The sequence below is a fragment of the Rhagoletis pomonella genome, unplaced genomic scaffold (genome assembly GCF_013731165.1).
Source record: "Rhagoletis pomonella isolate Grant_MI unplaced genomic scaffold, Rhpom_1.0 Rhpom_scaffold_00011, whole genome shotgun sequence".
NCBI lineage: Eukaryota > Metazoa > Arthropoda > Insecta > Diptera > Tephritidae > Rhagoletis > Rhagoletis pomonella.
The window spans coordinates 19,889,282-19,902,845 of record NW_023458565.1 but is presented as its reverse complement, the minus strand read 5'-3'; the positions used below and the strand labels follow the sequence as shown (position 1 = coordinate 19,902,845).

Below are 13,564 nucleotides of genomic sequence, written 5' to 3'. Positions count from 1 at the left end.
TTAGGAAAATTCAACAAATTTTCATCAAAATTTCAACTTTTTATTCCCATATTTTAGAAAATTTTTGGGTATGCAGTTTTATAGCCCACACAATTTTAATCTAATGAGGTGCAAGGTTCAAACGGCTAAGAAATCGCGTAAATATTTGAGAATTTTTATTACGGATTTTTGCACCTTTTTTCATATAAGTATGATTTTCTCATGAAATGAAATGCGGGAGACCGTCAGCAACGAAATTTCAAAATATCAACGCAAGTTTTGGTAAATTGCGCTTGTTATATTAAAAAACCCGAAAAAAAATCCTCCAAAAAAATTTTTCAAAAATCAGCGCGATTTTTTAGCCGTTTCAAACTTTTTCATTTCAACGTCTGGAACAGCTAGGTTGCCGACAGCCGAATCTCCACCGCTACGCTAAGATTCTCCTTAATCAATGTACCCCGCGCACTTTTATGGAATCCACGATTTCCCACGACGATTTGCAAAGGAATTGCTTTTACTCCGTGGAGTGATCGCCCTCTGCGCAAGATCACCCAATCCTGACGCAGCTGTAGTTTTGTAGGTTCGTATGATCGCAACAAAGTCGTCAGGGAGGCGTTTATTCCGAATTTTGAGAAGTGGTTTCATGTTTTACCTACAGATTTTAGGTCAATCAGTCAATCTTTGTTTCTGCTGAAGACGCAAGGAAGATTGATTAGCCTGCTCATAACAAAAGGGATTCCTCTATCGTCTATCTAAAGCTTAATATGATTGCAGTAAAGGAATGCCTGTGGAGAACATGAAATTGTGGCATTTTATCGACTAAGTAATGGTCTCCGTTCAAAGAACAATCTCCCAATTAGCGAAGTACACCCTTGTTTTGTTATATCCACCGCAACCTAACTTAGACTAGATTTTCGCTTCCTATCTAAGATCAGTCTCAAGTACTTGACTCTGTCGGAAGGCTGCAGGCGAACACCTCCAAACCGAGAGAACATTTGTATTTTTAAAGGACGTACATTTGTGGGAGAACTATTAGCGCTACTTGCGAAACGAGAGGAAGGGATCTTTGGTCCCACTGTGAAAAACTTTAGCCTCGCTGACGAAACATCCGAAACTTGGTGTTTCTAAGCTCCCACGTAAACATATTCAGCGTCTGACTAAGATGATGCACTAGGAGCAAATTCGCACCTGACAAACAACAAAGCCGCTAGCGCTGACGGCCTGCTAATCGACAGCGAGGAGTTCACAAAAAAATCTTAAGTATTTCAAATTAATGCGAAGCTATCTCAAAATTCTTCAATTGCGGAATTGTTTGAAGATAGTTTACCTTTTTTATATACTTCTGCAATGCAAAGGTAACTAACAACCAAAGAGTTTAAAATTATTCACAGTTCAATGAACGAATGAAAGTGAGCTATTACTTTCAATTGAATAAACGCCAGCAATTTAAAGTACCTTCGACAATTATACAATAGCATTTTTTTTTTTCAATTATCTAATAAAACGTTCCTTGTCCACACACTCTCACCCTGAAATTCTACCACCATACTTCGCGCATTATAAAAGAAATTCCACACAAAACAAATTCCATAAATATTTAATTGCAATGAATCATTGCAAAATCACTTAATTGGATTACCTCAACGACGCCAAATCAACAAAGCTTACCTGCCATGGGTACCATATCAATTACTGCTTGTCCTCGCGACACAACTTCCCCCTCCGCATGGCGTTGGTTTGCCAGTAAATTGTTTTTTCCATTCACAGCATTAGCTGGCTGCTCTGTCAACGGTATGTTTGCTGCGGCTACGGCTGCTGTGGCGGTGGCGGTGGCGGTGGCTGGCGACATGGTAAGTAAGAGCACAGCGAATGCAAACAAATGCCGCAAGGATAATGGAGACGGATTGGTGGTGGTGGCCTTGATGATGAACATATTTTGGTTGTAGTAAGCTGCAAAAATTATGTGGAAATTTTTTAAGCTGATCATTTGGAAATAAGCTGATTTGAATGACTAAGCATCTAATATAATACATAGGAGTATAATAAAATTAAAAGCTCATACATTTTCGGAGGAATGAAAGAAGCAAATGATTATGATGTGGTAACAGTGGTTAGCTTAATAATTTTTTTTAAAGCAGTACTTGCAAGCTATCAGTTGAAAATATCACCGTTCGAGAAAATTAAAGGTTTTTTTTAATTTTGAAAAAATTTTCGGTTTCGGAAATTAGCTGCAAGAAAAGTGGCAAAATGGCGGATGGGTTAAAAAAATTAGATTTTTATGAAATTTTACACCCGAAGGTTCTTTGAGTTTTGTAATCAGCGGCTCAAAAAATCTGCGAATATCAAATTTCATAAAAATCTGAAAACTTTTGAAAAATCCATCCGTAATATTGGAACGGCCACTTCGAATATTTAAAAACTGATCTCGGTTTTGTAGTCAGCGACGCAACTAAACTTTGGATATTAAATCCTCTAAAAATCTGATTTGAAAAATGCATCCACCATGTCGGAACCGCCATTTCGAATTTTCAAAAACTGATTTTAGTTTTGTAATCAGCGACGCAAAGAAACTTTTGATATTAAATTTCATAAATATCTGAAAATTAAAAAAAAAAATCCATTTGCCCTATTGTTTTGTAATCAGCGACTCAAAGAATTTTTGGCTATCAAATTTCATAAAAATCTGAAAGTTTTTGAAAATCCCATCCGCCATTTTGAATTTTTAAAACTGATTTAACTTTTGTAATCACCACCACCTCAAAGAATCTTTGGATGCCAAATTTCATACAAATTTTAAAATTTTTGAAAAATCCATCCGCCATTTTGAATTTTTGAAAACTGATTTCAATTTTTTACTCAGCGACTAACAGAACCTTTGGGTATTAGATTTCATAAAAATCTAAAAAAAATTTTAAAATCCATCTGCCACATTGGATCCGCCATTTTGAATTTTTGAAAACTTATTCCAGTTTTGTACTTAGCGACTCAAAGAAGCTTTGGATATAAAATTTAATAACAATTTTCGAAAAAACCATTTTTCATATTGGATCTGCCATTTTGAATTTTTGAAAACTGATTTTAGTTTTGTAACCAGCGACTCAGATAACCTCTGGATATCAAATTTCATAAAAATCTGACAATTTTTATTTTTTTTTGAATCAAACTGACTGCAAGGCAATCATTTATTGACCGATCCAGCATGCGGGTTTTTAAGAGTTGTTTCTCCCCATAGAAACCGTTAATGCCTTGATCGAGAAAAACGACAAAATACGGTCACTAAACTACTCGACAAAGGGTTACTATGATAGGATTTAGGGGTGCTACTCTGGTCGGCTGGTGGAGTCCGCCCTACTTTACCACGGATCCGTCGAAGTCTCCTTGCATAGTAAAGTGGACGATCATGATGTTCAAGTGTCCCACAGGCTTCAGAGGGGAAGGTAACTCCCCTACCATCAATTTGACAACGACGCTCTACTCCGCTCCAGTCATTAGACGGTTACCGGGTCGGTCTCAGTCACCACCAGCCACACTACGCCTAACAACACTCCCTCACAGGTCACAGGAAATTTTGTCGTCTTTCCCTTCATCACTCCAAGACCAAGAGCGCGGTACGCCGGTTTTTTGTGAGGAAGTCATCAGAGGCCATAGATTTTTCCTATGCGTGGAAGAATTCTACAAAGAATTCCTGCGCAGTTCTATCAGTATTGGCCTAGCTGCTGCACGATAACGATTTCACTGAATAGCGTGCGATTAAAGCAAAGAAAAAACGCTTAGGAAACAGATATAGCATCGTTTAGTGCCGGCTAAGTACTCTGAAAGCATATCGACTTTTCCCACACTTGGAAAGATGGGATCAATTGAAGAACTGGCCAGCACGGTAAAAATAACTTTGGTTGAGTTATAAAGAAGTCTGAATATTTAAGCGAGGCAGTCGATTGGCGGCCACTGTGGCTGAGTAACTAGAGGGGCGTACTAACACTCCGAGGACCAGGGTTCAATCCCTGAGTTTGAAATATTGACTTTGGCCAGCTTTTCGAATTAAATACCATTCTGTGCGCCGGCCTATTTCCTAAATATTTGTTCAAAACCTTTTTGACGGACGGCTTCAAGCTCGAAAAAGGAACTTTCCGTAGAAACCATTACTAATAATACTTCAGATTTGTTCAAGATTTACTCTCAGTGTTGCCCACTTTTATAACCCAAAACACTCAACAAATATAGAGGTATGTACTACATATACAAATTCTTTTAGCGATGAAAAACGCGCCATGCACTAGCACTTTCAGGAGCTGCAAGTAATGCATTATCCTTGGCTCGACGATTCCACATTTCAACTAGCACTTGTGACAGCTTTGGAAATAAAGCTAATACAAAAAGGTATTGTTATGCTGTCGACAATCAATAGCTGACAACCAACTACAACTTTCTTAGCGTAAGTATTGCCAATAACAACAGAGTAAATGTCGGAAGTTAAACGTAAACTTAGTCAATCTCCTGTATTGAATGTTCGTTCAGCTAAAAGAAAAGCAAACATTTTTCGCTAGCAAACAGCAGCGTTGGGATGTCAAGGCAATTGACTTGCGCTTATTATGGCAATTTGAAAAGACAGCTTGTTACAATTCAGTGTGCTACTCGCATATTGTGTTTACCTAATGCAACCTTGCTGACAATTTAAGTTATTAGTTAAGGAACTTAACTTTAGAATTAACTTTTCAACCCCAATCATAATTCGTACTTTTAAACTAAAGCATCCTTAAAACTCTTTCTTTAGACACAAATGCTAGTATACTTCACATAATTTGTGTACAATTTATTGAAATTCGTCTTTTCAAGTTTGACTTTTCGTACAGGTGGCAACCGTGCTCAAAAGTACTTTAAAATTAAAATATTCTAGAACCTCGCCTGACAGCCAAACTGCGATATGTCTTTCAATTACCGAATTCCCTTTATTCAATTTTGTTTTTTTTTTTTTAATAGGTGGCAACCCTTCCACCTACAATTTAGGAATAAAGCCTTTTCAAACTCATTTCGATTGCTACCCATATTGTGATAATTCATTTAGGTTGTCAAACAATTTCAGTTTAGATTTTCAAACGGGTGGCAACCATTTTCAAACTAAAAATATTTTGAATATTTAAACTAAAGATTTTCTACATCGACATGTTAGTATTTCATATAAATGGTGTGCAATTTTGTTTAATTCGACTTTTTGAACAGGTGGCAACCCTCTTAAGAATATGTTCAAACTGATACCATCTAAAACCTCTTTCATTTGGCAACCACATTATGTTACATATTTCATCCACCTAATTGTCATAGTTTCAGTTGAATTTGACTTTTTGAGCAGTTGGCAACCCTCCTACACCCAGTTAAGATACAAAGCCTTTTCAAACCCATCTCGAATGATACCAATATTGTAATAATCATTTAACTCATCCAATAATTTGAATTTAATTTTTCAATAGGTGGCAACCATTTGCAAAAAATAAAACTTTATTGCACAATGAGAGACGGAACGGTGTAGAATTGATGACATTCACAAAAAATTTCTTCGCGTATTGTACATATATTTATATACCTAGATAAGAGGACACCCAAATCAGTTTTACAAAAGGAAAGTTCTTGAGGTAATTGAATACACCGCATCGGTAATGAACATTTTATTTGTATGAAAATACTCAAATAAATTTAGCCTATTACTTACTTAGGCCTCATCAATCATTGATACTTAAGTCCAAGAATAGATGCTGCAGCGACTAGCCAGTGTGGCCATCGCATAAGTGATGCCAGCTACAGCTCCCGAACTCCTCTTTTCGAAGCGAGTATTTTTTAGGAGAAAACGCGGTAGGTATGCAGATGATCCTTAAAACGATTATTCAGGCGAAAAAGTTCCAAAATTACTCTTTTTTTCATTGTAACTCGAAAAAATTAAAGTTTTTTTTTAATAACTTTGGGAAGTTTTCAGATAGAATGTTCGTATTAGAGGCAATGAAAGTTGGCACCAAATACAAAATTTCTGTGAAGTTTCAAAAGTGTGCCACCAAATAAAAAAAAAATGGCAGCATGCAGAATATCCGACGCAGCTTTCTTGTAATTTTTGAAATTGAACGATTTTTTTTTATTTTAAATGTTTAATATATCTCAAAATTTTAACACTAAACGGCAAAAATTTTCTTTTTATCAAAACGAACAAATCTAAAGTAATAAAACTAGTGTGATACCAAACGAAAAAGAATTACATTGATTATAAGATGACGATAATTTGGGAAACAAAAATTCTAATTTAACAATTTTTATTGGCACACCCGAAATTCATTCGAAAATTGTTATATACATGAAGAAATTAATATATATTTTCGTGAAGAATGTTGTAGGAAAATATTCCACGGCAATATTTAATTACTTTTAAGTAACAAGACTTTTAAGTTAAGGCGTGCGAGTTAACGTGTATGGTGCTACGGGGCGTATACGTTACATACGCAACTACGGGTATACATATGAGCAGGGAACGGATTTTATGGAAATTGCCTTTTTTTCTGCTAAAGAGATATACTATATTCGATTAAGAATGTCCACGATTTAGATTTCCCTGATTCCATATAAACACATTTGATGTTGCCTTTTTTAAGATATTTGCCTTTTTTTTGCCTTTTTTAAGATATTTGCCTTTTTTTGCCTTTTCTACCTTTAAAAAAGTGATTATAGCATTTACAATTTTTTTTTAAGATTTAAAAATATACACATTGCCCATGCGGCTTATAGAAGCGCAGAGACCTCTTGCCAAATTGGTGTTGGAAAAAATCAAAGCCGTTTTCTCAGCTAACGAAGGCTTGGAGACAATAAGGGGTGTGGATAAAATTGTAAAAGGCGAGGAAAACGATCTTATTCCTGATAATATGAACGTTTCAAACATTCCATATTTAAATTGGGCGCCGCTTGTATCAACTTACGTCGAGCACACATTTAGTACATTCAAGGCTTTTCTTCGCGAAAATCGAATGAAAATGCTGCCAGAAAACTTCAAAATGCATCTTGTGGTTCAATGTTACTACAACTATACAGATTAAAGCTTTATGAGTTAGAAACTAGAAAGGATAAAATAGTCAAAGATTCTAAGTACAAATTTTCTAGTTCATAGTTTTTCTCTTTTTACTTGTAATATAAACATTTCTAAAATAAATGTATTTTTTGATTGTTCTTCGTATTTTCTGTCTTTTTTTAGTCCTTATTTTGCTTTTTTTGCAATACCTAGTGCCTTTTCCTGCCTTTTTCGCTATTTTGTTTTGCCTTTTTTGCAACACCTAGTGCCTTTTCCTGCCTTTTTCACTATTTTATTTTGCCTTTTTCAGCCTATTTCGTTATTTTATTTTGCCTTTTTTATAGGTTTTTAGGTCCTAAAAATCCGTTCCCTGCATATGAGCATGAGTTGTTATTTTTTTTCTTTTCTTAGTATATGTATCTTTTCGTAGATTTTCTCTTATGCGTGTGTATAGCGATATGTGCATCTTTATGTGCTCCTTTTGATTTATTCTTTCTATACCAACTTGTCTCCCAGTTATTCTTAGAAATTCTATAAATGTCTTTACAACGGAATTGCTTTGCACCTAGTAATTGAATGAATAAAGAAGTAATTCACATGCATTGCAAAGGAAGTGTCATGAATGTCAAGTTACATTGCACAACACAGTCAAAACATAAGAATGTAAATACCTTCATTTATTTATCGAAATACATATGTACATAAATATTTTAATCCAACTAGCAAATAGAGCAGTTGGCGCTGCAGCTGCTGCTGATGACAGCTAACAATAAAAGTTGAAAAGAGCAGCATTCTCAATATATTTGGTTATTAGTTGTACTAAGTGGCAATGTCGTTGTCAACAATATATTTTGAAGTACTGTTTTTATTTGCGGTAAGAATATGGATTTATTTATTTGTTAAAGACTTAAATTATTCATTTTCTTATTCAAGTTTTTTCCTAATATTAAATTTACTTCTGCGTATGAGTAACATTTTCATCTCGTCTGAGTAACGCATACGCCATGTACATACCTACGTAGTACGTACGATTTTAGCTCTTTTATGAAGTAAAACTTTTTTAGCGGCGGTTGGTTGGTTGGGAATAAATTGGCAAATTCAACGGAAATTGTGCAACGGAAACAAGTGCTTCTTGAATGTATGCTATACATTTAACAAAAACTTGCTAATAAAAGGTTAAAGAATAACACTTAGAAAAGACTAATACAAGAATGAAAGTAAAGGTGAGTACGTACATATGTAGATAACGAAAAGGATAAATACAAAGGTAAAAACAAAAACAAATATGCGTAAAGATAAAGGCAAAAATGAAGATCAAGCTAAATTTAAACACTTTCCTCATATAAGGGCAAAGGTGAAGGGGAATATGTAGATGAAGAAAATGATAAACATAAAAGTAAAAACAAAGATAAATATAAAGAAGAAGATCAGGATGAGAATACCGATAAAAGTAAAGATGAAGATAGAGGAAGAATGATTAAAATAAAGGTAATTATAGAGAAAAGGATTTAGCTATAGACACATAGACTCACTCTGGGAACTATTCGCGGGATTCTCGGGACATATCGATATAATAATCGATATTTTTTCGGTTTTCTTATCGATTTTGTTATCCCAATTTTAATCAATATTGTTATCAATTTTGCTATCGATATTTTCGGAACTAATCGACATAATAATCGATATTTTTGTCGATTATATGATCGATTTTGTAACCGAAATTTTTAGCGATTTTCTTATCGATAATTTTTATCGATATTGTTATTGGTTTTGCTAACGATGTTTTTATCGATTAAGTTATCAATATTTTTATAAATTTGTTATCGACATTTTTATAAATTTGTTATCGATATTGTTGTCGATTATGTTATCGCTTATTTATCGATTTTTCTATAGATATAGTTATCGATTTTGTTATATATATTATTATCGAATTTGTTATCGATATTATCGATATTTTTGGCTATGTTGCTACCTATTTTTACCGATTTGTTATCGAAATTTTTATCGAATTTGTCATCGGTTTTGCTATCGATATTTTATCAGTTTTGCTATCGATTATTTATCAATTTTGTTATCGATTATTTATCGATTTTTTAACTGATATTCTATTCGATTTTTTTATTGATATTTTATCGATTTGGTTATCGATATCTTTATCGATAATTTTTTCGATTTTCTAATAAATTTTTGTTATCGATTTTGTTATCGATTATTTATCGATTTTGCTACTGATTTTGCTATCGATATGTTTATAGATTTTCTAATCGGTTTTTCTATCAATATTATCTATCGAAATTTGCTATCGAATTTATCATCGATTTTTTTATCGATATTTTTATCGGTTTAGTTATGGATATTTTTTTGGATGTTACTGTCGATTTTGTTATCGATAGAGTATAAAGATAAAAGTGAATATAAAGGAAAACAGAATAATATAAATGTAATTAGAACGAACTGGGGTAGAGAGAGGTAGGGATCTAGATAGAAAAAATACAAGAAATATAACCTTAAGCAAAAGCAGATGTACATATGTATGTATGTATGTACATATGTATATTGGTTATGAGATAAAATAGATATGTAACGTAAGTTTCACTTCTCTAGGCCAGGCGCACTTACTGTTTTTTTTTATTTTCATCATCTGATTTCGCATTATTAGACCTCAATAATCCCCACTTGTAAAGTTTTAAGCGAATCTAATCGACCTTAATCTTTTGGCCGCCATTTTGAATTTGTCAAACGCGACTTCAGACTCGTAATCAGTGACCGCAAAACCCCACGATGAAAACATTTCAAGAGAATCGGATCGACTTTATTTTTTTTGGCCGTCATATTGGATCCGCCATTTTTAGGTTTTAAAATCAGGCCTCTGATTTGTAATCAGAAACCCTAAAAACATAGAAAGCCGCTGTTAATTTATCTTTTTTAGTGTTAAGTTCTAATCTGATTTACAGTTAGTTTATACGCTATATTTAAAACGCCATCTTCAATTTTGGAAAACGCCCAACGGCAATAAAAATATACGCTTTAAACAAATTTTTCAATACAGGTTTCGAATTGTTTAAATTACACAAAAATGTAGAGATTGCGCGCTTGGCAAATAATGGCCCAGTTGCGTTTCAATTTCTTACATATATAATAGTCTAAGAGCCAGTGACATTATTTTGTTAATATTTAGTTAGGGGCCAATTTTTTGCCAGCGCGTTATGGGAGCTATGTGGAGTGTTTGTTTTGAACATTAAGAATATTATTGAGGTATTTTACAAAAGTTTTCACCTGTTCAAAAATTAAATGAATTAATTGAAATATGGGTATCAATCCAAATGGTTTTGAAAAGGTTTTTTTTTTCTAAAATGGGCGTATGAAGGTAGCCGCTGAAAAAGCAAATTTTACTTAAATTACGTGTGCAGAAAGAGGTTTATAAGGTTGCATTTTGAAAATAATTTGAAGAGGTTTGCCACCCGTTTGTGAAGTTGAATTTAGTGAAATTATATACAAGTAAAAGTGTCCAAGATATTCAAAGAGGCTTGCCAACTGTTTTAAAACTAAATTAAAATTAAATTATTTAATAAGTGAATAGTTACAATAGGGGTATAAATCGAAATGGTCTTCAAAAGCCTTCACTTCTAAGCTGAAAAATTAAACTCAACTCCTGCGAATTATTTTTATCCTTGCCATAAAGTAAATTTTCCTGGCATTTCTTCGAAAACAATAAAAATTAGTTTACTTCATAGTTTACTGAACCTATGATTTTGTAGAAGTACACATCAACCCGTCCCATCCACCCATTATATAACTAATAAATTAGCCTCTAGCACTTACGAAATGTCAAACAGCGTTTAATCGTAGTTTTAACGAAGAACTCACACGCTCAATACGCTTCGGCTGAAGTTGACTAACTAAAAGGCCATTTTGCTGGCAGATCGCACAAACAATGCCAACGATTTATGCGGTGTAGCGCAATGGCAATCAATGTCGCACAATCGACACAATCATTGCGATGATAACAATGAAGCAGTGTTGTGGATACGCATTCTTACATATATACAAATACGTGCTCATATCGAATGGTGTTGCTTCTTCAGTGCACTCAGAACAACAAAAATATTCCAACTACATATACTCGTCTGCCAACATGATGCGTACAGTACGATAAGATCAAAACAAAATAAAACAGAAAATAAGCAGTTAATGTGCAGAAAATGGCAATTAGTTGAAGAGTGTACTTTGGCAAGCTACACATACACACACGACACGTGCCTTTACACATGCACACATACATATGTACATATGTTTGTAATATTTGTAGTTAAAGACTGGTATGCTTACCTGTTAATTGGCACAAAATGATTGCCGTTCAGTAGCTGAAGTTTGACAACTTTGTGCACAAAAATCGATAATACACAATCAACGCTTTACATACACCCATGTAATTTAAATGTGGCGCAGACAGCTTTGATAAGTTTATAGCGCGTGTTTCCTCAATTCCCTTTAAATTAAATGTTTGAGAGTTTTACTTTGCTTCCTGATTTTTAATCATTTCGATTAGAAGCGAAATTTTTTTTTGTGCGATGGTAAAGTTCGTTGACGTGCCTTATTTTTTCAATTATCTAAGAGGCACTAAGGCTCTTGAGTTTACATACATATGCGCATGCAATTTTTAAATAATTTTTTTTTGTCAGATCATTCTGTTTGATATGGCTTTAAGTGGTACATGGTAAAAAATGCGAAAACTAGAAAGGATCTATATATGTACATTAGGGCGGAGTTCTTTAATTTCGAAAAAAGTATGTGGCATATTGGAATTCTGCGTTGGATTCTAAGCAAAGTGGTGAACAGAAATGACTTTTATCCTCCCCATTTTTAAAAGAAAAATCAGTAAATTTTGATTTTTCTGAAATAAATTAATTTGTTGTTTACACAACTTTGTGTTTTCTTCATATAATATATATACGGCTTTTTCTTTTGAAAATTGCTCATTTTTGGCATACAGTTTGTTCGGCATTTTTGCTTAGAATTAGTCGTAGAGTTTGAAATTTCTGTACACTTACTTCGAAAATTTCTGCTCCGAACAAATTACTTCGCCCTAATGCAGAGTTTGTTCGGCATTTTTGCTTAGAATTAGTCGTAGAGTTTGAAATTTCTGTACACTTACTTCGAAAATTTCTGCTCCGAACAAATTACTTCGCCCTAATGCAGAGTTTTTCCGGCATTTTTGTTTAAAATTAATCATAGAATTTAGAATTTTCTGTACACCTTCTTCGAAAATTTTGCTCCGAACAAATTACTCCGCCCTAATGTACATATATATCTACAATGTCGTCAGTGCTGCACTGTTCATTCTAATTTCAAATAAAGGGCTTGTCCTTTAAATGTGTAATAATATTTAATTTCTGAAGTTAAAACTTTGAGATTTAGATGAAATTTGGTTCACGGATCGTTTACAGCTTTGACTAACATTTGAATACTTTTAATGTATTTTTTTAATTTTATCAAAAGCTTTTCAAAGGCAGAAATCGACGGCTGAGTGGAAGAGCAACCTATGTCGGCAGCCAGTTCGAAAACGCCCTACCTCAGCAAATCATTCTAGAACGCCCTGTTTCAGAATTTGATTGAAGAATGCCCCAACTTAGCAAATGATTGAGAATACCTTATCTCAGAGTAAATCCAATATATCGGCAGCTGAGATGGGCATTTTTGAACGATTTGCTGAGATAGGGCGTTCTTCGGCCAAATTCTGATATAGGCCATTTTTTAAACAAATTCGGAAGTAGGGCTTTTTCAAACTGGCTTCCGAGTTAGGTCGATCTTCCATTTGGACGTCTAAAAATGCTCAATGGTTACAATCGGCCTTATAAAGAAAAACTAATCAATTGCTTTTCCTTAAAAATTTCAGACCTTTATTAAACCAGTCAAAAGTAGAACCCAAAAAGCGATAAAAAGTTCTCAAAAGAGGCTTCCGACCCATTCTGACACATTCCGTCCTCCACTTGACTTGAATCAAATGCAGAGGAGAGTACCAGTGGAAAAAGAAAGTCCCATTTGGCAGTGATAATATCGCAAAGTTGACTACACGTACGCACAAATGCAATATGCATCAAGGACCCCTGAGTTTTTTATAGCGACTATTAAATACCTGCTGGAATGTGACGAAAATTTTCTTTTGTAACACCAGATACTGCAGCGTAAATCGATAATTAATCAAAGCAGTTTACTTTTCTACTTCAGAGTTGATGTATCGGGACTTTTTGGCCATTTAGACAATGTGCCCCTTTTAGCTAAGTAAGTGCGATTTGCTGTACTTTTCTTCTCGAGAAACGAGAATACTCCAAAGAAGTACTTGAAGAGTAATGTAGGCAGATAAAGCTGACACTGGTATAGACGCGCGTAGTTAGAATTTTTTATTTTGTGCTATAAGGATTAACTGCTGTCTGCCTCGAATTAAACATACACATGTATGTATATGGGGCGTTCCATACCAAAACGGACGAGGTTTACACTTCATGTGTTTGATTTGTTTCAAATTTTTAGGGTAGATGCATA

At 34.1% G+C, this 13,564-nt stretch overlaps 1 protein-coding gene across 2 annotated transcripts in view; it reads right to left on the bottom strand.

Annotated features, from left to right (window-relative positions):
* The window catches only part of LOC118746785, a 253,271-nt gene that overhangs the window by 223,630 nt on the left and 16,077 nt on the right, over window positions 1-13,564 (bottom strand). The window contains exons 1-2 of one of the 2 annotated variants that reach the window (XM_036480695.1): window positions 10,844-10,906; window positions 1,648-1,929 (exon numbers count right to left, since the gene is read on the bottom strand). The exons of the other annotated variant lie outside the window; for it this stretch is intronic. Of the exons in view, the coding sequence (XP_036336588.1) occupies window positions 1,648-1,912 (265 nt within the window). The 5' untranslated portion in view covers window positions 1,913-1,929; window positions 10,844-10,906. Of the gene's footprint in view, window positions 1-1,647; window positions 1,930-10,843; window positions 10,907-13,564 lie in introns of those variants that run through there. 2 annotated transcript variants of the gene reach the window in all.